Below are 24,510 nucleotides of genomic sequence, written 5' to 3' on the forward strand. Positions count from 1 at the left end.
GAGTGGGTTGCCATTTCCTTCTCCAGGGGATCTTCCCAACCCAGGGATTGAACATGGGTCTCACACATTGTAGGCAGATGCTTTACCATCTGCCCCACTAGGGAAGTCAAAGGACTAACTCAACATGTTTTTAAAAGGAGAGAGGGAAAAAAAAGAACCAGCCAATTTGTGTGCAAACCAGCTTCCTAGTTCTAATAACTGATCTATTTATTACCAGATGAAGTCATATATGTAAAACCTCACTCCCTGCCTAGCACTCAGGGGACCCTCAGTATATATTAGTTCCCTTTTTGTTAAGAATGTCTCATCCTGGGCTTGCAGAACTCTCCAGATCAATCATCTCCTACTCCCGTAATGACAGTCCTTCTTTAACCTTCCCACTGCTATTCCTCTCCTGCACATCGCTCACTGGCCACTGATTCACAAAGAGACCAGCGACCAAGGGTTCCCATTCCAGCCTTTCTCCCACTCACACCACACTGCCAGACTTGCCTCCTCTTAACATTGCTCAAAACATGACAGTCACCTGCTCAAAAACTTGACTGGTCGGCATCTACAGGATGCAACTCAGACAAACACTGCCTTTGCAAGCTCACCTTCTCTTCCTCTTCAATCACATTGATCTATTTGCTGTCCTTCAAAAGGGTTTTACCCTCTCCTGCCTCTAGTGCTGGCCTCTAATTCTTTTTCTCACCTTTTGGATCCGACTACATCATTCTTTTCAACTAGCTGAATCATAACCAAGATATTATATAACTCAAATCTCACCTCTTTCAGGAAGCCTTCTTCAGCCACCCCAACCAAGAGATATCATTCCTGTCTCTAAATCAGGGGTCTGAAAACTATGATTCAGAGCCCAATCCTGCCCAAATTACCTTCTGTAAAGTGCTGTTGGGACACAGCATGCCCTTCGCTTCTGTAGTGCTGAAATGCTACAACACAGCTCCGTAGTTTCAACAGAAGCTCACGTGGGACCCACAATGCCTAAAATACTTACTACCCGGTAACTTACAGAAAAAGTTTGCTAATCCCTGCTCTAAATTCATAGAATAATAATAGCTAATCTTTTTTTTAATGGGTACTATATGCCAGACACCATGTCAAGTGTTTTAAATTCAATATCTCAATGATATTTCACAACAGCCTTTCAAGTTTGTGATGTCAGTACCCCATCTAAATGTATAACTTCACCCATCCCTGACACGCCCTCTTAACCACTATGCTATATACCACCATTCGTGGAAATACACAGGTTATAAAACTAGTCATGTGCCCCATCCCTGTGATAAGTATCATTTATTAACCAGTTCCAAGGAGAGTACCAGACATAGACTGGAAGCTTAATAAATATATGCTGAATGAGTATATTAGTTATTATCTTTCTTTTTTTTAACTTAAATTTATTTATTTTAATTAGAGGCTAATTACTTTACAATATTGTATTGGTTTTGCCATACATCAACATGAATCCACCACGGGTGTACACGTGTTCCCCATTCTGAACCCCCTCCCTCTTCCTTCCTCATACTATCCCTCTGGGTCATCCCAGTGCACCAGCCCCAAGCATCCTGTATCCTGCATTGAACCTGGTCTGGCGATTCATTTCTTATATCATATTATACATGTTTCAATGCCATTTTGTCTTATACATCCAAATGTAAATGGCAAGTTAACTTGTAAGACTTGCACCTTATATGTCATACTCTTCACAGTATTTAGAATGATATCTTTCACAGAGGACCTACTCAAAAATAAAATTTTGGTTAATAGTGCATGACAAGTAAAAAGTCAACTTTATCTCATTTGATAAGAGGACCTAGTAAACACAATCACTCTAGCATGGTTCATTTGCAGATGAACACAGCTGTACTATATGTGGTTATTGCTTGATTTCTCCAAACAAAGCACATACCTTTGCATGATCAATGCGAGTGCTTAGTTCTTTGGATGCAAATCCCCCAAATATGAGACTGTGGATGGCTCCTATCCTGGCACACGCCAGCATGGCGTACATTGCCTGTGGGATCATGGGCATGTAGATAACCACGGTGTCACCCTTCTTGACACCATGCTTGACCAAAACACCAGCCAGCTTAGAGACCTGTAACAACATCATCAGATCAGCAAAGTGTTCTCTGTATTAATTCACTAAACTTGTAAGTTATAGGAGTAACCCTACAAGACACTCACCCCATTGGTGGTGGATTACAGAAGCCTAAGTAATACATATTGATGATGATGATAAGAGTTTAGATCGTGACAATAACAACAGACATTTGGACCATTGTAATAGACTACAGGGCGTCCTGATAGTTCAGTTGGTAAAGAATCTGCCTGCCATGCAGGAGACTCTGGTTCGATTCCTGGGTCAGGAAGATCCACTGCAGAAGGGATAGACCACTATCCCACTCCGGTATTCTTGGGCTTTCCTTGTGGCTCAGCTGGTAAAGAATCTGCCTGCAATGCAGGAGACCTGGGTTCGATCCCTGGGTTGGGACGATCCCCTGGAGAAGGCAAAGGCTACCCACTCCAGTATTCTGGCCTAGAGAATTCCATGGACTGTATAGTCAATGGGGTCACAGAGTCGGACACAACTGAGTGACTTTCACTTTACTTCACTTGACTACAAGCCGATTTACTATTATTATGCCACTTGAATTTCATGGCTTAAATTTGCTTAATTATTCATTCAACAATATTTTTACTGAACAACTATCACATGCCATTGTGTTTAAGGTTGGGAAAACAACACCAAAAAAACAAAGACACAGGCTTTTCCCTGTGGAGCTTGTATGTTAAAGGGTGATCTGTCAAGTGAACAGATAAATAAATGAGTCTCAAATTCAGATATATGTTGGGTTAACTGTTGAAGGAAACAAGCATGGATTAACAGGGAAAACATATCATCAAACATTTATAAGGTAAACAAGACAGATTCTATTAATATTATTATTATTATTCCTATTTTAAAGAAAAGGTAACTGATTCTCAGAAATAATAAATAGCTAACCTTAGGTGTAACCAGGATCCATTACAGGCCTTTTGACCTCATATTCTTGGTTCTTTCTGTTGCCCTAAAACCAAGTATTTTTTCTTTGAAGTTTTTAATACTAATTACCTATACAAAGTGACTGCCCTCTATATTAAGAGCATACATTCAAACTTTTTTTTTACTTCTAACATGCATTTAGGAATCAAACAAACAAATATTTCTTTCATCTTAACGTGTATTTCTAGTAATAAAGACAAAAATGGGTTTTTCCTGGTGGCTCAGCTGGTAAAGAGCCCATCAGCCAATGCAGGAGACACAAAGACACACAGGTTTGATCCCTGGGCAGGGAAGATCCCTTGGAGAAGAAAATGGCAACCCACTCCTGTATTCTTGCCTGGAAAATTCCATGGACAGAGGTGGCTGGCAGGCTAAAGTCCATGAGGTCGCAAAGAGTTAGACACAACGGAGCACACATGCAAGTCCAAGTCCAAAGACAAAATAGATCATAAGCCTACACATAACAGTTTGTTGCAAGAAACCTTTCCACTGCAGCAGACTGCAGGAAGTATGCACAGATTTAAGTGAACAAGAACTTCAACATTCTTTCATCTAAAAAATATATATTGAGTTTCCATACATCACACACATTATTTTCTGACACATCACTAAACAAACAAGACAAAGATCTCTACCCTCAGAGTACTCATGCTTGTTTTAACAGAGGGTATGAAATAAACATAATAATCATATATTACGTTAAAAGGTACTGAGTGCCATTTGATGGGGGGAGTAGAACAAACCAGAGGGGACTGGGATACAGGGGATATAATTCTCAACAGGACCGTCAGGACAGACCTAAGAAACAACCCTTGAGCAACGACATGCAGGAGGTCAAGAATAAGTGGCTATCTGTGAGTATACTATTTCAGGCAGACAGGACACCAGTACAGTGGTGTAAAAGGGATCGCATGTGATGTGACTGTGGAACAGAAAGATCAAATGAGAAAGCAGTCACATATCAGGTCAGAGAACTTAAGGGGTGGAAGGGATCCGTTGGGCAAATGGAAGGACTATGCTTGCCTTTAAATGTGACGTTTAGGAGAGTGAACAGAGGAGGCCTGGGAGAAGGAATTAGGCCACACCGCTGTTAGTGGTTCCTTTCATTTCACTCTTCCTCTCCTACTTTTTGAACAAGTTCAAAGGATTCAGAATCCTGATCATTCTTCCTTTTTCTCTCTATTCACTTCCTCTGTGCAGATGGCAAAAGATGTGGTCAAGGTTAAGGGCTCTGGGGAAATACAGAAAGTAACAAACAACTATCTCAGTGTTTCATCCTGCCCTGTATTGCAAGCTCTAATTTTGTGCTATTTTTTTAAGAACCCCAAGTTGCCTGGTAGAAAGTTATAAGAAAAATAAATCAAAGTAACATCAATCATGAACTTAAATTCCTAATGGAGTTTAAGAACCAAGATAACACCAAAAGTTATATCCAAACATCTCACTGTAAACCCTGCAGAAAGTGGCCATGCTCTGGTGTTGCATTACTGGGTGTTCCATTTAAGGTGTAGCACTGGGAGAGACCAACGAGAAGAGTTTGTCCTATTCACAGCTATAGTCTTGGCATCTTAAATAGTGTTCAATAAAAAGAATTTTCAACCAAAACCCAATCCAGCAGTGATTCAGTAACTTTAAAATGCAGTCTCACTTCACAATGTTACTGGAAGATGTCTAAAATTTTTCTGTCCTCCTAAAGAAATGAAAATCACTAAATTCTGCTCTTTAAAAAAAAAAAAAGAAAAGAAAAGAAAAGATCTCACAATGGCTAAATGTAGCCCCAAGATGTATTTAAGGTGAGGTCATATCACACCTAAAAAAGACAAAGAGCCAACATATTAAAATCAGAAGATTTCATATGCAAATTCAGATTTCTAGGTTCTCTTAAAAAACTGAAGATCTAGTCACAGTGACTCTGTGTTCTTGAATGACAACAATCAACTGAACCCAAAGATCAGTTGCTGGGTTTGCCATGAACTTGCCATTCCCTAGGGCTATTCATAACAGAGCTTGCATTGTTCTTTCCTTCTCAGTTTAAAATATATTCTTCTGCACCCTGTTTATTTTGTCATGTGCTTACACCACAGTTCCATAATTAAAGAGATGTGAGTTTCGTTGTTGCTTAGTCACTAAGGTGTGTCTGACGCTTTGCAACCCCCGGGCACTGTAGTCTGCCAGGCTCCTCCGTCCATGGGATTTCCCAGGCAAGAATACTGGAGTGGGTTGTCATTTCCTTCTCCAGGGGATCTTCCCCAACCTAGGAATTGTACCCATGTATCCTGCAGTGGCAAGCAGATTCTTTACCATTGGGTCACCACAGAAGCCCACAGAGATGTGATAACTGATGGATAACTGATTTTTCTCCCATCCATTTCTCCCATATATACTACCTGCCGGGCTTCTGCAGGCATCTGAGTTGTTAACCACGGCCCTGGAAGACTATCTTGTCAAATTAAGCTGCACTACGTCTGTGTCACCACTAGATGGTGCACATTTGGCCTTGTTAACCTCCCTCCAGGCGGCTACTCCTCAGTGTTTAGGTGCTATACTAAGCACGCTGGAGTCGCTAGGAAGTCACACGTTTTATATCATCAATAGAGAAAATACCTTTTTTAGTACTTTTTGGGACTAAATGTTACTCCAGCAAAATTTTCCACCGTTACTTGTAAATTATAAAATAAATATAATTAATATTTTTTATAAATTTGAAAATGAATGGGGAAAGAGGTTTCAAGACTTTTAATAAATACACTCATGAAAAATAAAATATGAGCTCATAAAAAATGGGATTTATTCATATGAAAGCATTTGAGAATGTTTCATTAAAAAATATTCCCTCCACACAAATATGAACATTAGTCAAAACTGATCAAAGATTATGTTCCATAGAGTAAAGAGCACTTGCTTCACAAACCGCCAGTGTGGCCATCTAAGGAAAATCATTGTTTGTAAGACAATGAGAGCATTGTTGTCCAAATTATAGTAAAAAGATAACAATCAGAGGCAACCTTAGGGCCATGTCAAAGAAAATTATATGAAAGAAGACAAGAGAAAGAATATTTCTAAACAGCAATGATGTTACTCTGCAAACCCTGCTTAAATCAATATCAGAAAATGTACGTAGCTTAAAAATAAATTATAGGGGCTTCCCTGGTGGCTGAGTGGTGAATCTGCCTGCCAATACAGGAGACATGGGTTCAACCCTGATCTGGGAAGATCCAACATGCTGCAGAGCAAGTAAGCCCGTGCAACACCAACTACTGATTCTGTGCTCTAGAGCCCGGGGGCGGCAACCACTGAAACCAGCGTGCCCCGAGCCTGTGCTCTGCAAGGGAAGCCTGTGGACCACAGCTCAGGAGAAGTCCCAGCGAGAGAAAAGCCCACGCACCAACAAAGACCACGCACAACCAAAATGAATAAATAAAAGTATTATTTAAAAAGCAGCTCTTTAGCAAAAAAAATTAATTATAATATCTGAGGAAACAGTTTACTAAAATTGGATATGAATGACCTGCTCTTCAGACTATACTTAATTTCCCATAGAAAGAGTTAAGTACCTAAAGTACCTATATTTTACTTTTAAACATATAAATTAATCACATATTTTGTACCCACACATCATACAGACATGGTTTTGCTTTTTCTTTACTTGTACATACATAGAGAGCCACCAAGAAGGTAAAAATTTATCTCTAATGAATTGTTTCTTCTTTTGGTCATGCACCAACCATGCATCCAGGTAAATAAGTATCTGTGAAAAGAATGAATTATATCAAAACTGCTTAAGATGTGAAATAATACTAAAAGTATTTGAAAGGAACCTTTCAGGAATGCAAATATTTTCATCTAACATAAGATGTTCTACAAATGTAACTTTTTAAGACAGTGACTACTTATTGGATATGACATTGAGATAATTTTCTGTTAAATATGATGCTATATCGGAGAAGGCAATGGCACCCCACTCCAGTACTTTTGCCTGGAAAATCCCACGGGCAGAGGAGCCTGGTAGGCTGCAGTCCATGGGGTCGCTAAGAGTCGGACACGACTGAGAGACTTTGCTTTCCCTTTTCACTTTCATGCATTGGAGAAGGAAATGGCAACTCACTCCAGTGTTCTTGCCTGGAGAATCCCAGGGACAGGGGAGCCTGGTGGCTGCCGTCTATGGGGTCACACAGAGTCGGACACGAATGAAGTGACTTAGCATAGCATGATGCTATATTAAGTCCATTCAATTGTGAGCTATGCTTTTCAATAGAAAGAAGGAAGAGGTGATGTGATGTTAATTAAAAGAAGAGAAATCAACCTTTCCTCAAAAGATAAAACTATACCATTTATATTCAAGAGTAAAATGTATTATTACTACCTAAAACAAAGAATATGTATTCATATTTTAAAATGGAATTCTATTGAGTTTTAGAAAAGAATATAAAGTAGTATCTTGTGTTCAAAACAGTTATCTGATAATGAACTAGAAAATATATACTAACACATTTCTTCCCAAATAGTTTTCCCCCAAATGAAGGAATAAATATCATTCCTGAGAGTAATCATTTTTCTCATTCCCAACTTTCTTCACAAGTGGGTTTCAATCAATATTTGGTCATTTTAAGGCTGTGTATTTGCAAGCAGAATGAAATGGAGAATTGTTTAATCTATTTAGTTCAGGCTCAAAATAACCACAATTTCAATAATCTGTGTACTTTCAAGACTAATGTGATTTTCAGACTGTATTTCACAGAAAATTAGTTCAATCCTACCCTTTTCTATGCATGTTGCTCAGAGACTTGATAAGGAATATGTTCTCCATTTCTTTAATGTTGATATGCTGTGATTTACAAGCAGATCATAAAAATTTATCACATCTTAAAAAGGACATCTTGTTCATTTTAAAATAGTACTCCTATTTCTGTCAGGCCATTGTTGACAGAGAAAATAATCCTCCATAAAGGAGAAGTCCAAGGTCTAAAAGAATAGAAAATGTAATTGACGCCTATCATTTACTCATGACATGACTACTGTATGTATAATTAAAAGGAAAGAAACTATATAGAAAAGAATAATTACGGATTGCTTCCACTTTTTACCATTTTAACATCTTTTCACTCAGGGCATTAATGGTTGAGTAATAATGACTTCCTCCTGCTTTTACTCACTTGATAGTTTCTGCCAAAATTCCTAATCCTCAGGAAATTTGCTATTTTGATTAGGCATTTGTCTGAGAAAGTAAAGCAGTTCAGAATAGACAGAGCAAGAATTCAGGGTGAAGAATGTTGTGAGATGACTTGGAAAGATACAGAGATTCAGTACCATGTACCTTTTAGAACCTTGCTAAGCTTTGTTGAGTTAGATTTATATTCAGGTTAAGATCTCTGTAGAAGTAGGCACTTTCCTTATCCTTACAATGCAATTATTTTTGCAAGATCTAGGGCTGTGACAGTGGTGATAAAAATAAATGACATGATTTGAGAAATACTTTGTGTCGACCATACAGGAAATGATGGTTGAAGGATGCAAAAAGTAATGGTAGGAAAAAAGAACGGGTTCAGGTTTGGGTTCCAAAAACTGGTTGGCAAATGATTTCATCCACAAAATCAGTTGCCAGGCTTGAATCAAAGTTCCCTGTTAAGCTTGAGGCATGGAAATGGGACAGTCAAAGATTTAAAATAGGCTTTGGAGGGCAGAAGACAAAACTTATCAAAGAAATGCTAAAGGAAAAAAGATATAGCACTGAAATCCCAATGGATACTGGGGATGATGGATTTGTAGTAAACCCCTATTTGCAGTTAGGACATTTTTCTTCAATTTTTCAAGCAAGGTGGGCTTCCCAGGTGGCGCCAGTGGTAAAGAACCTGCCTGCCAATGCAGGAGACATAAGAGATGTGGGTTCAATCTCTGGGTCAGGAAGATTCTCTGCAGAAGGGAATGGCTACCCACTCCAGTATTCTTGCCTGGAGAATCCCATGGACAGAGGAGCCTGGCGGGCTACAGTCCATGGGGTTGCAGAGAGTCAGACACAACTGAAGTGACTTAGCACACACAGCATGCATTCAACACATTAAGATACAGAAACGGAGATGGCAAAGAACTAGGCTGATCAAGGTCTGCAGTTCCATCATGGAGGTGAGATGGAACAACAACAGGTAAGACAGGTGAGGACATTAGCGAGAGGGCTGCATTGTTAAAGAGTCTAAGCAGGGTGGCTGAGAGATAAAAACAGAAGAACCCTTAGGTGGTGACTACACATAGAACCATTTAAAACTATGATATTAAAACGTTGAGACATGTGTCTGCCATCTTCTCGGTCAGCCAGCTTTTTAAATAAAGTCATATTCTTTGTCCAACAACAAGAAAAAAATGATACTGTGTCTAAAATGCAGACTGTGTGTAAACATGGTTTTGTTGCATTATCTACCAGAGGTTTAAAACAGACACTATAAAAGTTATAAACCTCAATTTACATGTGATCTTGACCCTTTCCCCACCTTCCATCTACCAAAAAGCCAAACTCCAGGGTCCCCTCCTGGATCCACTTCCAGCTGATCCTCACAACATCCTCCTTTTGTCCCTAGGACATCATATCATGTCCCCTTTCCTGCCACTGTTTACCCTCTCAGTTTATCCCACCTTAGGCAAACCTCCTTCTTACAGACCACCTCCACTTGTCTTCTTCACAATAACATCCACCTCTGTAACTCTTTACTGCCCAGAAAGACTTCTCAGAACTAACTCATTGGTCTCTATCTCTACACTCTTCTCTAATTGCACGTGTTTTTTCTCTAGCACCAATATTTCCAATAAATTCTCATTCATTTTATTTTCCTCCCTTAATCCCTGAATTACAAGTATTGCAAGCATATTAACTGTATTATTTGTCACTGCTAATGCACTAAATTATGCACTAAATTATGTCCAGCTAAATTATGTGTTAAACAGTTTGGTAGCCAGCCTGGAACCCAAGCACCACTCAGAAAAGCACCATTCAGAGACACATGGAGAAATTCACATGCAGATTCCAATTAAAGACTTCTCAAATGAATTTTTAAACCATAGCTCAAATCAAAGTTGATTACTTTCTGTATGCTTTCTAGAGCGTTTCTAAGGGAAATATTCCAAGTCCTAAAGCAAGTTTTATTACATTTTTTACAATATAACCCACCTGCACTACAATGAAACAGAATTCAACTATTAGAGAAGTCACTCTTCATAATTATGCACTCTCATAGCTTTACAAAGATATTCTAGAAAAACTACAGTATAATGTAGTTAATGTACACATTTTTCCAAATGTATTATATGTTTAAAAGGTACAGAATCTACTATGCTCTATTAATAAAGAACATTCAATTAAATATAAATTCATGTAAGTCATCTGGATATGGCAATATTCTTCAATAAACATAAAGACCATGATAAAAAATCACTGCCTTACATATGTGTGTATATAGTAGTAAACAAGCAAAATGTAAAATGAAGTTAATATTTACAAAGAAATTACAATGTGACTGCTATAAACACCATGTTAAAAGACCAATGGAAAATATTTTTTTAAGTAGCACTAAGTGAATTAAAACTATATTCCTTTTTCTCAGCCTAATAAATTGTTTACTGTTGTGTTTCTCAACCTGGGGTCTATGGAGACATTCTCATGGTCATCCATGAATTCTCTATGAGAATTTTTAAACCTGGTGTTTTGATTTTGATGACAATTTTTAAAAAATTAATCATGTAAAGCATATTCTGGATTTATGAGCACTCATGCAATTTCACTGTATTTATTTGTAATTTTTTAATAATTCATGCATATTAAGTAAAAGCCAGGTGACGTAATGATTTTTTATAACAAAACTGTAAAATAAAAGGCTTTATGAAAGTTTAAGCACTACTATGCGACTTCACTTTCTTTCTTTCTATAGTTCCTTTTGGAGAAGGAAATGGCAGCCCACTCCAGTGTTCCTGCCTGGAGAGTCCCATGGACAGGGGGGCCTGGTGGGCTGCAGTCTGTGGGGTTGCAAAGAGTCGGACACGACTAAGCAACACACACACACACACACACACACGTGACAGAAGAATTGAGGCATCACAGAGAACAGGTTGCCAAAACTCAAAGGACCCAGGGCCGCAGCACTCAAATCGTAAGCACCTTGAGTTAGACGTTCAGTTCTACCTCAACATTACTCACTATATGAAATTAAATTTGTCAATCTGAGCTTGGTTGACCTTGTAGATTTGTTTTTATCCTGGCTTATAAATCATAGATGGCTTTATGTATGTATTGAGCTATAAAGAATAGACATTAAAACCTAGTTTTAATTGCACATTAAAAAAACAATTTGTGTCAATATAAAAAGTATGTAAGAATGCTTTTCCTTTATGAAGTATTCATATGTCTCCGTTTTTAAGAGGAAAAAAATTGCTTCATTGATCTTTTTTCTCATAAAGAAAGACAAATATAAAAGCAGCAAGAGATGGCAAGAGATGTCAACAGGAACCTTTCATCATTTAGATCGATTCTACACTGATAATTTAATCAAAGCTTTAATTAAACAAACACCCTCAGCATTTTTATAGACACTATATAAACATGACAACTACTCCGGGTACACCAATCATACTTCCCAGAATTTGCCTGTGTTCCTGTTAACCTTTATGATTTCATTGGTCAATACAATCTAGAAGTCAATGAATATATACAACTGGCTCACAGAGAAGTTGCTAAATATCCCAGGAGCTGTACAAGGACACAAGATCATTGCAATAGTTGGGTCTGTTCCCAATAGCTTTAATATCACTCACCAAAAAGAGGCACACATATTTTTAAAAAATGAAAAATTCACAAAGATAATGCACACACTAGTAGCTAATAAGGGCTTCCCAGTGGCTCAGTGTTAAAGAATCTGCCTGCCAATGCAGGAGACACAGGGGCATGGGTTTAATCCCTGAGTCAGGAAGATCCCCTGAAGAAGGAAATGGCAACCCACTCCAGTATTCTTACCTGGAAAAGTCTACGGACAGAGGAGCCAGGTGGGCTACAATTTAGGGGGTCACAAAGAATCAGATGCAACTGAGCAAGCATGCACGCAGAGTAGCCAATAAAGCAATGCAGATCATCACAAATGCCAAGAATATATCATAAATACCCATAAATAGATAAAATTTCCCATAAAAACTATATATGATAAAGTTAACATAATTCAGCTTTATAATGAAAACAAAATTATCTTCAATCAAGTATAGCATGAAAAAATGAACAATCAATTCCCCCATGATCTCCAGTCTTCACAATAACTCTACTGAATGCAACATGCATTGATTTATTAACATTTATTTTACTTAACTAGTACAAATGTCAAAAATATGAGTATAAAACTGTCAAATGAATTAAACTAAAGTTAATAGCATCATTTCCCATGTGTAGATCTTTCCTGATTTCAAAAAGCCTAACAAAATATTTCACACACTTGAAATATGATTCTGTCCTCATATCTCTATTTGCATCACTTAAGCCAATGTCTTCCATTATATTAATTAGCTTTATCCTCAACTTGCTTTGAAACTTCTATCAAGTCAAATAATTTCGTAGCTTCAAACATTTACTATTAAAGGTCAGAAGCTGAAAGCTGATGACACGCTCAGCTGTCCTAAAGCCGCTGATAGCACAGCAGGCGCGGGTGGTACTCAACAGAAGGCTGCTGCTAAGTCGCGTCAGTCGTGTCCGACTCTGTGCGACCCCGTAGACAACGGCAGCCCACCAGGCTCCCCCGGCCCTGGGATTCTCCAGGCAAGAACACTGGAGTGAGTTGCCATGTCCTTCTCCAATGCATGAAAGTGAAAAGTGAAAGTGAAGTCACTCAGTCGTGCCTGACTCTTAGCAACCCCATGGACTGCAGCCCACCAGGCTCCTCCGTCCATGGGATTTTCCAGGCAAGAGTACTGGAGTGAGGTGCCATTGCCTTCTCCGCAACACAAGAATAATTGTTACCAATTCCTCGCACTTCCACGTGGAGGAGCACACTTTTTCTCTTTCTACTCAGTACCTTCTTGACTTTAGTAACTGTCTCTCCCGTATTCTTCAGCCATCTTTCTATTTGGGATCCCATGTAATTCATCTTGTTGGCCTGCCTTAGGTCAGCAAACACAGCCATTCTTGCCTTCACAGTGCACAGCATCATTATTAACCATGTCAGATCCAACTCTTGCACAAATCTGCTGCAGACCAGGGACACCTGTAGGGAGGCCATCTGTGTATAGGGCACAGATTTCTCTCCATCTGTATCTCCATTCCTGCCCTGAAAACAGGTTCATCAGAACCATTTTTCTAGATTTCATATATATGCATTAATATACGGTATTTTTCTAGTTGGAGAGGATGTGGAGAAAAGAGAACCTTCTTGCACTGTTGCTGGGAATGTAAATCGATACAGCCACTATGGAAAACAGGATGAAGGCTCCTTAAAAATCTAAAAATAAAACTACCATATGATCCAGCAATCCCACTACTGGGCCTACACCCTGAGAAAATAAAAATTCATAAAGACACATGTACCCCAATGTTCACTGTAGCACTATTTACAACAGCCAAGACAGGTGGCACATATTTCTTTCTTTCTTTTATGATCCAACTAATGCTTCACTTTCACAGCAAAGCCTTCTCTCAACTACTAAGAAGATTAGTCCCTTCTTCCTCTGTGCTATAAATGTTACATTACACACAGTTGCTTTTGTGTTCTTCTCACCAGGCAAACTAGGAGTTCCCTGAGAGTAGGAAACATTCATTTTTCTGAGCCCACTGCCTCATACAATAAGCATTCAATATCTGGTTGAATATGCATTCCTCGGAAGACGTCTTCCTTCTCCATCTCTCGTATGCCACCTATGGGACTTGGTTTTCAGCTATTATTTGTCTCCCTGAAGAATTATTTACTGTTCAAACAAAATGTCGATTATAACATTAACAGGTTACAATTTTTATATATCAAAATCTGGTATTTGTTGTGCACGTGCTAAGTTACTCTGCTGCTGCTGCTGCTGCTAAGTCGCTTCAGTCATGTCCGACTCTGTGTGACCCCATGGACGGCAGCCCACCAGGCTCCTTCGTCCCTGGGATTCTCCAGGCAAGACCACTGGAGTGGGTTGCCATTTCCTTCTCCAATGCATGAAAGTGAAAAGTGAAGTGAAGTCGCTCAGTCGTGTCTGACTCTTAGCGACCCCATGGACTGCAGCCCACCAGGCTCCTCCGTCCATGGGATTTTCCAGGCAAGAGTACTGGAGTGGGGTGCCATTGCTATGGACCGCAGCCCACCAGGCTCCTCTGTCCATGAAATTCTCCAGGCAAGAATACTGGAGTGGGCTGCCATGCCCTCCTCCAGGGGATCTTGCTGACTCAAGGATCAAATCCATGTCTCCTGCACCTCCCGCACTGGCAGGCAGGTTCTTTTCCACTACTGCCACCTGGGAAGCCTTTTGCCTGATATTATCTCCTCCAAATGTTGACATGGTTTCTTCCAGCCTTTATCTGAGTCCATGTCACTGGGTTATCTCTTCAGTGATAAGCAGTTTTCTCAGACAAATCTATATAAAAGAGAGGCCAGGTCACTCTAGCCTTATGCTTTTCTTCCCTTATGTCATGTTATCTTTTCACTTGTATTATCTTTTTATTCATAACCTATCTCCCCAATTAGAATGCAATTTTCCTGTAGACAAAGACTATCATTCACTACTGTAATGCATGGTGTCCACAGAAGTGCCAAATACATATTAGGTATTCTAAAAGTATATTTTGAACAAATAAATAAACTTGGCTCCATCATCATTCCAGTCCAAGAAAATAAATGGAAAGCAGATCATCCACTGATCTTACTAACTTTCAAAAAGGTCAGAGTTTAACCACCTTGTAGACAAGACATATCATCTAACAAGAACCTACCAATGAATGATAAAAATAAATTCATTAAGCAAATGCAGGAATAAAAACTACTAGAGACCAGACTCCTACATTTCCAAAATGACCAAATTAGGTAAACATTTTAAGCAGAGCTTTTAGATGCAGATAGAAACTTTTAGTCAAGCAAAGCACTAAAATAAAGAAGATTTTTGCCCTATTAAAAAATTTAAATTTCCCGACATAAAAAAAAAAATTACAATGTGGAAGAGACAAGTGATATTTTTGGAAATGATTATTTCTCTTAGACAATAGTTCAATTTTTCTTTACTTTTTAATGAAAGTTACTGAATATTCTATTCATGAATTCATTCAGTATGTAATATGAGCTTATGCTATGAGACCTATATTAAACATTGAATCAATTCAGTTCAGTCACTCAGTCATGTCCGACTCTTTGTGACCCCATGGACTGTAGCACTCCAAGCTTCTCTGTCTATCACCAACTTCTGGAGCTTGCTCAAACTCATGTCCATCGAGTCAGTGATGCCATCCAAGCATCTCATTGCCTGTCATCCCCTTCTCCTCCAGCCTTCAATCTTTCCCAGCATCAGGGTCTTTTCCAGTGAGTCAGTTCTTTGCATCAAGTGGCCAAAGTATTGGAGTTTCAGCTTCATCATCAGTCCTTCCAATGATATATATATATTGGAATATATATATAATATATATACTTATATATATTATATATATAATATAAATGATAAAGCATTGTATAAATAAAATATAACCCTTATTCTCAAGAAGCTTTTACTATGGTCAGGAGGTACATTAATTAATAAGTAGGTATACCAATAGTGTAGGTACACTGCTAAGTAAAATAAAAAGCAAAAAGAAACCAGTGCTTAGAGAAAGATACAAGTAAAGTGGTCTGGACTTCAAAGCATGGTGAGGATTTCTGGCATAGGGGGAGTGGAAACGAAGTGAGTTTATACTGCAGACAGGAAAATTGATTTCAGAAAATTAGAGAAATATAATTTCTTTAAAAACCTGGCTGAGACAATTCAAAAGGGTTGCCCATATTGTTGCTATTCTGGGTTGATGTAAAAATTATCTTTAGACATTTCTAGTGTTGAATGCATGGCTCTAACAATAGGGAAAAAAGAAGCTAGGAAATACCAAAATGTTGTTTTCTCATTTAATTTCTTCCCTTCTATATTATCTATTAGATTGATCTAATACCTATTTTCTTTCTGTGGAGTACTCTCAGAATCTAACTTAAATTTCATTAAGCTGAAAAGTTACTCAAATAAAGTTCCAGCCATAATTTAGATAAAAACTTAAATCAGTAGTTCATATATAAACATCTTCAATTTCAAATGAAATATAAGTGTTTCTGCTAAACCACATTATACAACTTTGAACTGCACAAATGAGCTCACAAAAATAACAAGGTTTCTGGGAAAATTAGATGAAGCCAGACCACTCAAAAATCAATGTAAGTAGAGCCTTTTAACATCCATGAAAGTACTAACACAGCATCATCTTCAGTAGATCATTTATAGCCTTAACACTGGGGCTCATGCTTCCTGCTTCTACTGTAAGGAGTTTGCTTTCAAACTTTCTTCAAAAAAAAAAAAAAAAAAGGTTAATCAAGATTAGTAAAGAATAGACTTTCACACTAATTATTTTTAAACACGGAACAATGTCCTCATCTTTAGATTTCTAAAACTATTTAATCATCATTTTTACTAAAGGATCTTCATCTTTTATTCTTAAGGTTTTTAGATATTGATAAGCTATTCTCTTCAACTGTGAGAAAATCTCTCACCAAAACTTCCTGACATGGTAACGATCCAAAAGAAAAGTAAATTCACAAAAGACCTGAATAGACTCTTCAGAAAAGTAGAACAATAAGTGGCCCAAAAGCACAGGACAAGGGAGTAACTGCATTAGCCATTAGGGATGATGAAATTAAATCCAGACTTCTCCAGGGGTCCGGTGTTAAGAATCCGCCTTGCAATGCAGGGGACGCGGGTTCAAACCTCAGTCAGGGAACTAAGATCCCACATGCCGTGGAGCAACAAGGCCCATACACCACAACTGCTGAGCCCACGTGCTGCAACCACTGAGTCTGGGCAGCATAACAAAAGATCCCGCGTGATGCAATGAAGTTCACGCAGACCACAACTAAGACCTGACACAGCCAAATAAATCATAAATATTTAAAATGCATTTATTGCCAGAAGGCAATATCAGTGCCCAGCTACTTGAAAGGCCCAACCTAAAAAGACTTGGCATGGTCAACATCAAGTTTTGGCAACTAGCATTCTCCTACCACCAACACTCAAAATGTTAAGTTGGTACAACCACTCCGAAAATTGTTTGACCTTATCTATGCAAGCCAAGCGGAGAAGGCAATGGCACCCCACTCCAGTACTCTTGCCTAGGAAATCCCATGGACGGAGGAGCCTGGTAGGCTACAGTCCATGCGGTTGCGAAGAGTCAGACATGACTGAGCGACTTCACTTTCACTTTCCACTTTCATGCATTGGAGAAGGAGATGGCAACCCACTCCAGTGTTCTTGCCTGGAGAATCCCAGGGACGGGAGCTTGGTGGGCTGCCATCTATGGGGTCGCACAGAGTCGGACACGACTGACGTGACTTAGCAGCAGCAGCATGCAAGCCAAGCATGTGCCTGCTCCGTAATCTGCCATCTTACTCCTAAGCTTGTACCCCCAATTAATGCACACATATTGTCACCAAATTTTGCTCACAAATATATTCATATCAGCATTATTTGTAACAGCCCCAAACTAGTCATTAATCAAGTGACCCAACTACAGCCTCTTACAATGAAATGAAAGAGTCTCATAAACAAAAAGTTGAAAAAAAAAAAAAGTATATTGATTTATTCCATTTCCACAAAGTTCGAGAAAGCAAGGCAACCTCATCATAGATGGTGTTTAGACGTCTGGATAACAATCACATGCATGTTGAGAGAGAAATGACTAAAAAGAAGCATAATAAGTGCTTCTGGGAGCTGGGAATACTCTGTTTCCTGATCTGGTGACATGAGTGTGTTCTGTTTGTGAAAATCTAACAAGTTTATACTTATGACCTGTACACTATTTTAAATGTATATCACATTTCAATAGAAGTTTAAAAACCTGCATGCTAGAAAAATACATGAACCGCTTTAAATTCAATCTCATAATAGCCTCGTTCACAATTTACCAACCATGGAAAACATAAGCTGTCTTACAGAGATATAATTTTTAGTGGTGCAAACTGTAACACAACTGAAGTATTTATTGTTTATTTAGGAAGTTTAAGAAAAGAAAACTAAGTATACCCACTGCTGTATATCTTCTCCTCAATAAGGCAACCTCTGGCAGGGCTGGACTTCTGCGTGTTCCGGTTTTTGTGATTTAGGGGTTTGCTTATGGAAATACTGATGATGTGGCAAGCAAAGAAATATGAGATGATCTTACCCTGACATATTTCTGAGAAGATGAAATTCACATTTTGAAGAGAGCTTCCTAAAGGGGGCAGAGGTTGGAAGGAGGCCTTCTCATGGGACATAGCCCTTGATTTCAGAGTAATTTTCTCCTCTAAATTATCAGCCTTTATAACTACAGCTCCTGCCGTAATTATATTTCAAAAGCTACCTTTGGTAAAGATAATAGACACTTTCAGTTTGAATTAAATCAGGAAAATGTAGTACACACTGGGCTTCATTTTCCCTGCATACATATATTTAAGAAAATTTCTCAAATGCCCTTTAGGGGGTCATATTTTTGTTTAGTGAATACACACATAAAAATTTACAACTGCCTGAATACCAAAAAAAACACAAACTTAACACATGTAGAAGTAAATTTAAAATGTAATTAGATGCAGAGAAGATAAACTTATAGTAGGAATTTCTAAAAATAATAACTACATATAATGTACACATACACATGCAACATAAACTCACACACACTTTTATTTCACTGAGCTTTGCTATAACTAGTAATTTGAAAAAAAGTAAGAGAAGGAGAAACGCTGGGCTAGAGGAAGCACAAGCTAGAATCAAGATTGCCGGGAGAAGTATCAATAACCTCAGATATGCAGATAACACCACCCTTACGGCAGAAAGTGAAGAGGAACTAAAAAGCCTCTTGATGAAAGTGAAAGAGGAGAGTGAAAAAGTTGGCTTAAAGCTCAACATTCAGAAAACTAAGATCATGGCATCTGGTCCTATCACTTCATGGGAAATAGATGGGGAAACAGTGGAAACAGTCTCAGACTTTATTTTTGGGGGCTCCAAAATCTCTGCAGATGGTGACTGCAGCCATGAAATTAAAAGACGCTTACTTCTTGGAAGGAACGTTATGACCAATCTAGATAGCATATACAAAAGCAGAGACATTACTTTGCCAACAAAGGTTCATCTAGTCAAGGCTATGGTTTTTCCAGTGGTCATGTATAGATGTGAGAGTTGGACTGTGAAGAAAGCTGAGCGCCGAAGAATTGATGCTTTTGAACTGCAGTGTTGGAGAAGACTCTTGAGAGTCCCTTGGACTGCAAGGAGATCCAACCAGTCCATTCTATTTTATTTTATTTAACTTTACAATATTGTATTATCACTAGTGCCCACCTGGGAAGCCCATTCATTCATTCATTGCTTCAGTTCAGTTCAGTCACTCAGTCGTGTCCGACTCTTTGCGACTCCATTAATTACAGCAAGAATGGTACTCAGTAATAAATAGGTAAATTTTAAAAGGAAAAAAGGAAAGCAGAAAAAGGACTCATGAAGTGGGGTGCATGGGAACCTCTGTATTTACCATGGCCAAGGAAAGTCTCACTGAGAGAGTAATATTCAGGTACCATGAATCATAAGATATCTGGAAGAAACACCATCTGAAGCAGAAGGCAGGCAAGTAGAAAGGCTCGAAGGTGGGTGTGCAGCAAGCCTGGGGAGTTGACTGCAGGAGGTGGGGGGCAGTGGGTGCTTGATGGGGTGTGCAGTGTAATACAAGGGGGCACTGGGGAGGAAGTCCCAGGACTCATATAAGACACTGACTCTTGCAAAAGCTTTCCTAAACTCTATTTGCCTCTGGCTGAGCTGGGTATCTTACCACAAAATACTATGCTGCTAAGTCGCTTCAGTCGAGTTCGACTCTGTGCGACCCCATAGACAGCAGCCCACCAGGCTCCCCCGTCCCTGGGATTCTCCAGGCAAGAACACTGGAGTGGGTTGCCATTTCCTTCTCCAATGCATGAGAGTGAAAAGTGAAAGTGAAGTCGCTCAGTAAGTGTCTGACTCTTAGTGACCCCATGGACTGCAGCCTACCAGGCTCTTCCGTCCATGGGATTCTCCAGGCAAGAGAACTGGAATGGGGTGCCATTACCTTCTCTGACAAAATACTAGACTACCCTACATAACCGGTCTTATGTTTCCATGATTTTTTTTAGCTCTTTAAATATAGAGAATAAGTTCATTTACCTGTATTCCTTATTCCAAGGAAGGTGTGGCATGCAAACTAAGTATGTGTTGAATGAACAAGGGATCTTGAACCAAACCATCTCTTACAAATATCTTAAACAAGCGTTTTCATTATCAGCTCCCCCCAAGAGATGACAGTTTGAGAAAAGCTCTACTTCTGAATCATTCTGTAAAATCTTCAGATCCTTCATGTCACTGAAACACTTTACCCTAAAATGTTCTGGTTCACTAATTAAGAAGTATGGGCTTTAGTTTTACCTAGACAGAAACTCCCAAGAAATGAGGCAGCAGAGATGAAAACAAGTGAAGTACAAAGGCTCTTCTTTTTGTTTGTTCTCAATGGCCTTACCCATTAAACCTTTCTTTCCCTGTCTTCTCTACTTAATAAAGTAAAAGCCACAGGGAACCAGGAGCAGGTAATCAAAATACAGCACAATGCCCCCCTCTTTCCTAACAGTCCTTCCTTTAGTACTTTAGAGAAGAAAACCCTGGGGAATCAGAAGCTGTCAGCAGATGAGAGAAACAGGCCTTTTAAGTACTTTGATGTCAGGCCAATCTGAAACCAATGATCCAGTACAAACCTCAAAAGGGTCTAAGAGTCCAGACTCCATATGAGAAAACCAAGATGAGTTAGCAGAATGGCCTCTAAGCAAACTGTGTGTGTGTACTTATCAGATACACTTACTAATTAAAAACAAAACAGCAGAAAATGAGAGTAAGAACAACATATTTAACACTTCCTAGTGTATGTTTCCAAAGTGTCTTCTCTTTCGGTCATGTATCAAATTCAACATACTGATATAGATCATATATGTTAAATACATAAGTAAGTTTCCTCATCAGGTTAGCTATTAAGATTAACCAGGATCTTAAAATTGTTGTTGTTACTGTTTAGTCACTAAGTCGTGTCTGACTCTTTTCGGAGCCCACCAGGCTCCTCTGTACATGAGATTCTCCAGGCAAGAAGACTGGAGTGGGTTGACACTACCGTCCCCAGGGGATCTTCCTGACCCAGGGATTGAACCCATGTCTCATGCATTACAGGTGGATTCTTTACCACTGAGCCACCTAAGAAGCCCATCTCAATGTCAACCTGTCTTAATTATTAATGAGACTATGACCATATACCCAAATCATAGGATTAAGGTTTTGAACACAGGCTATAAACCTTATCTAAAAGCTGAAAACACAAACAAAATAAAACACAGAATATAACAGGTTATCAGATTTATGTTATCTTTTAAAATAAAACACAGCCTCAGATGAAAACCAAAATTGTTTGATAATAGACTGTCTTTCCTCCTCAGACCACTGTAAGCTCTGTCTCTAAATACTTCAGTCTGAAAATACACAGTTCCCATGTACTGACTCACGAAAAGTATCCAACACTGTATTTGCAGCATTCTTTTCTTTTTTTCTGTAGTCAGCTGCCCAGTATTTGAACTCTCTTGTTAGACTGGAATTTCCCTAGTATGAGTCCCAGAAAGAGGCAAGGCCCTATTCCTACTATGAAATGAAAAGACAAGACAGTTCCTCCCAGCTGCCCGGGACTGAGGCGTGTAACCTAGTTAGCCAACCAGTGTGCTTTCTCTGGCAGTCTAGAAGTCAAGTCAGCAGCTCTACTTCTTAGGCAATTTGTGGCTTCTCCTTAACTCTTCACTGCTACCCCTTCTCCCTTGGGGTCTCCACTTTTCATAAATTCCTCTTATGTTCCAGTCAGCTGAAGGTAGAATTTGTTGCTGTAGCCAGGCTGCAAAGCCTCCTTGTTTCCTCCCTTTATTGCTTGCAGCAACTCGGGATTGGGGCAGTAATAGTTTTCTCTCAGTTGCTTTGTTTGAAATCCCTTAGAAGGCTAAACAGAAAAATGATGGTGCCAAAGGATATTATTTCAGAGAGCCAGGGGGAGTTGACCAAATACTCTAAAACTTGCATGGAAATTCTACATGAGTTTTTAAAAAAAAAGCAAAATAAAAGAATGTGATTCAAAAACCCTCCATATAAAAGTAAAGGCATTTACATGGGAGATTTCAGCAATACCTGCAGACATTTTTGGTCATCACGACTGGGAAAGGGGTGCAAGTAATGAATGAGAGCAGAAATGCCACTAAGAACCCTACCGTGTCCATGACAGCTCCCCACAACAGAACTACCTGGCCTAAAACGTCAACAGTGTCAAGGCTGGGAAACCTTGCCCTCCAATCTACCTCCCTTCAAATCACAAACAAATAAATGCCCTCCCCCAGAGCAAGAATAAGTCTCCTTCAGTCCACAATACCCAAATACTTTATTTTATTTTTTAACTTTACAATATTGTATTGGTTTTGCCATATATCAAAATGAATCCGCCACAGGTATACATGTGTTTCCCATCCTGAACCCTCCTCCCTCCTCCCTCCCCATACCTTCCCTCTGGGTCGTCCCAGTGCACCAGCCCCAAGCATCCAGTATCGTGCATCGAAGCTGGACTGGCGACTCGTTTCATATATGATATTATACATGTTTCAATGACATTCTCCCAAATCTTCCCACCCTCTCCCTCTCCTGTGGGAATGCAAACTAGTACAGCCACTATGGAGAACAGTGTGGAGATTCCTTAAAAAACTGGAAATAGAACTGCCTTATGATCCAGCAATCCCACTGCTGGGCATACACACTGAGGAAACCAGAATTGAAAGAGACACGTGTACCCCAATGTTCATCGCAGCACTGTTTATAATAGCCAGGACATGGAAGCAACCCAAATACTTTTACAATTACTTAGGACATCTCATTTCTACCCTAATATTGGAAGAAAAGAATCTCATAACTTATCTGCCAATATCATGATTCACCTGAAAACTACCCAGATTGGGGGGGAAAAAAAAACTAAAAAAGAGCAAATAAGGGAAATGAATGAGAATGTACAAAGACCTTTAAAGGGCCAGGAGTGCCTGAGGGAGTGTAAGGACATCTAGGGTGAAAAAGAGTTGTATTCATGGCCAAGAGCATTGGGGAATGAAGCTTGGAGGGATGCTGTGATCAGATTCCAAAGTGTCTTATACATCACAGGAATCCAGATTCTGCTCTCTAAATAACAGTAGTTTTTAAAGAAGAGGTTTGTAAGTGGGGGTAGAGTAATAAGTCGTTTCTTAGGAAGAAAATCTTAGTGTCATCTTAGGTGGCATGTGTGAGTCAGAAGGCGAGGGGACTGCTCCAACGGCACAAGAGTTGGAGAGAGTGGCCAGGTGACGCCAGCATGGGCGGAAAATGAAGGCCAGAGACAGTAAAAGCACACTATTAGAGATTCGTTGATCTCTTCCTTTAAAATAAGGTCCCATTTCCAGTTTATTTCTGTGTATGATGTTAGGGAGTGTTCTATTTTCATTCTTTTACATATAGTTTTCCAGTTTTCCCAGCACCACTTTTTGAAGAGGCTGTCTTTTTTCCATTGTATATTCTTGCCCTCTTTGTCATAGATTAAGTGACCACATGTGTGTGGGTTTATCTCTGGGATTTCTGTCCAATTCCATGGATCTAGACAGTGTCATACACAGTGAGGGAAGTCAGAAAGAGAAAAAAATATCATATGTTAATGCATATATGTAGAATCTAGAAAAATGGTATAGATGATCTCATTTGCAAAGCAGAAACAGAGACATACACATAGAGAACAAACATATGGATATCAAGAGGGAAAGGGGTGGGGTGAGAAGAACAGGGAGTTTGGAACTGATACATATAGCTTTTTGATGTTTGCTGTCGTTGAGTTGCTAAGTCACGTCCAACCAACTCTTTTGCAACTCCATGGACTGCAGCCAGCCAGGCTCCTCTGTCCATGGGATTTCCCAGGCAAGAATACTGGAATGGGTTGCCATTTCCTTCTCCTCACCTAGGGATCGAACCCATGTCTAAGGCATTTACCACTGAGCGACCTGGGAAATGCTACATGATTGATACTATACATAAAATAAACAACTGATGGGAACATACAGTGTAGCCTGGTGAGCTAAATGGGAGGGAAATCCAAAAGGGAGGGGATATTTGTATATATATGGCTGATTCATTTTGTATGCAGTAGAAGCTAACACAACATTGTAAAGCAACTATAATGC

The 24,510-nt window shown here is 39.2% G+C and overlaps 1 protein-coding gene across 3 annotated transcripts in view; it reads right to left on the reverse strand.

The window, feature by feature from the left end:
• The window catches only part of ACSS3 (acyl-CoA synthetase short chain family member 3), a 191,668-nt gene that overhangs the window by 131,178 nt on the left and 35,980 nt on the right, over nt 1-24,510 (reverse strand). For 2 of the 3 annotated variants that reach the window (XM_044941895.2, XM_025284394.3), the window contains exon 3: nt 1,913-2,101. The exons of the other annotated variant lie outside the window; for it this stretch is intronic. In XM_044941895.2, coding sequence (XP_044797830.1) covers nt 1,913-2,101 — 189 coding nt within the window. The remainder of the gene's footprint in view (nt 1-1,912; nt 2,102-24,510) is intronic. 3 annotated transcript variants of the gene reach the window in all.

This window comes from Bubalus bubalis, chromosome 4 (assembly GCF_019923935.1).
Source record: "Bubalus bubalis isolate 160015118507 breed Murrah chromosome 4, NDDB_SH_1, whole genome shotgun sequence".
Taxonomy (NCBI): Eukaryota; Metazoa; Chordata; class Mammalia; order Artiodactyla; family Bovidae; genus Bubalus; species Bubalus bubalis.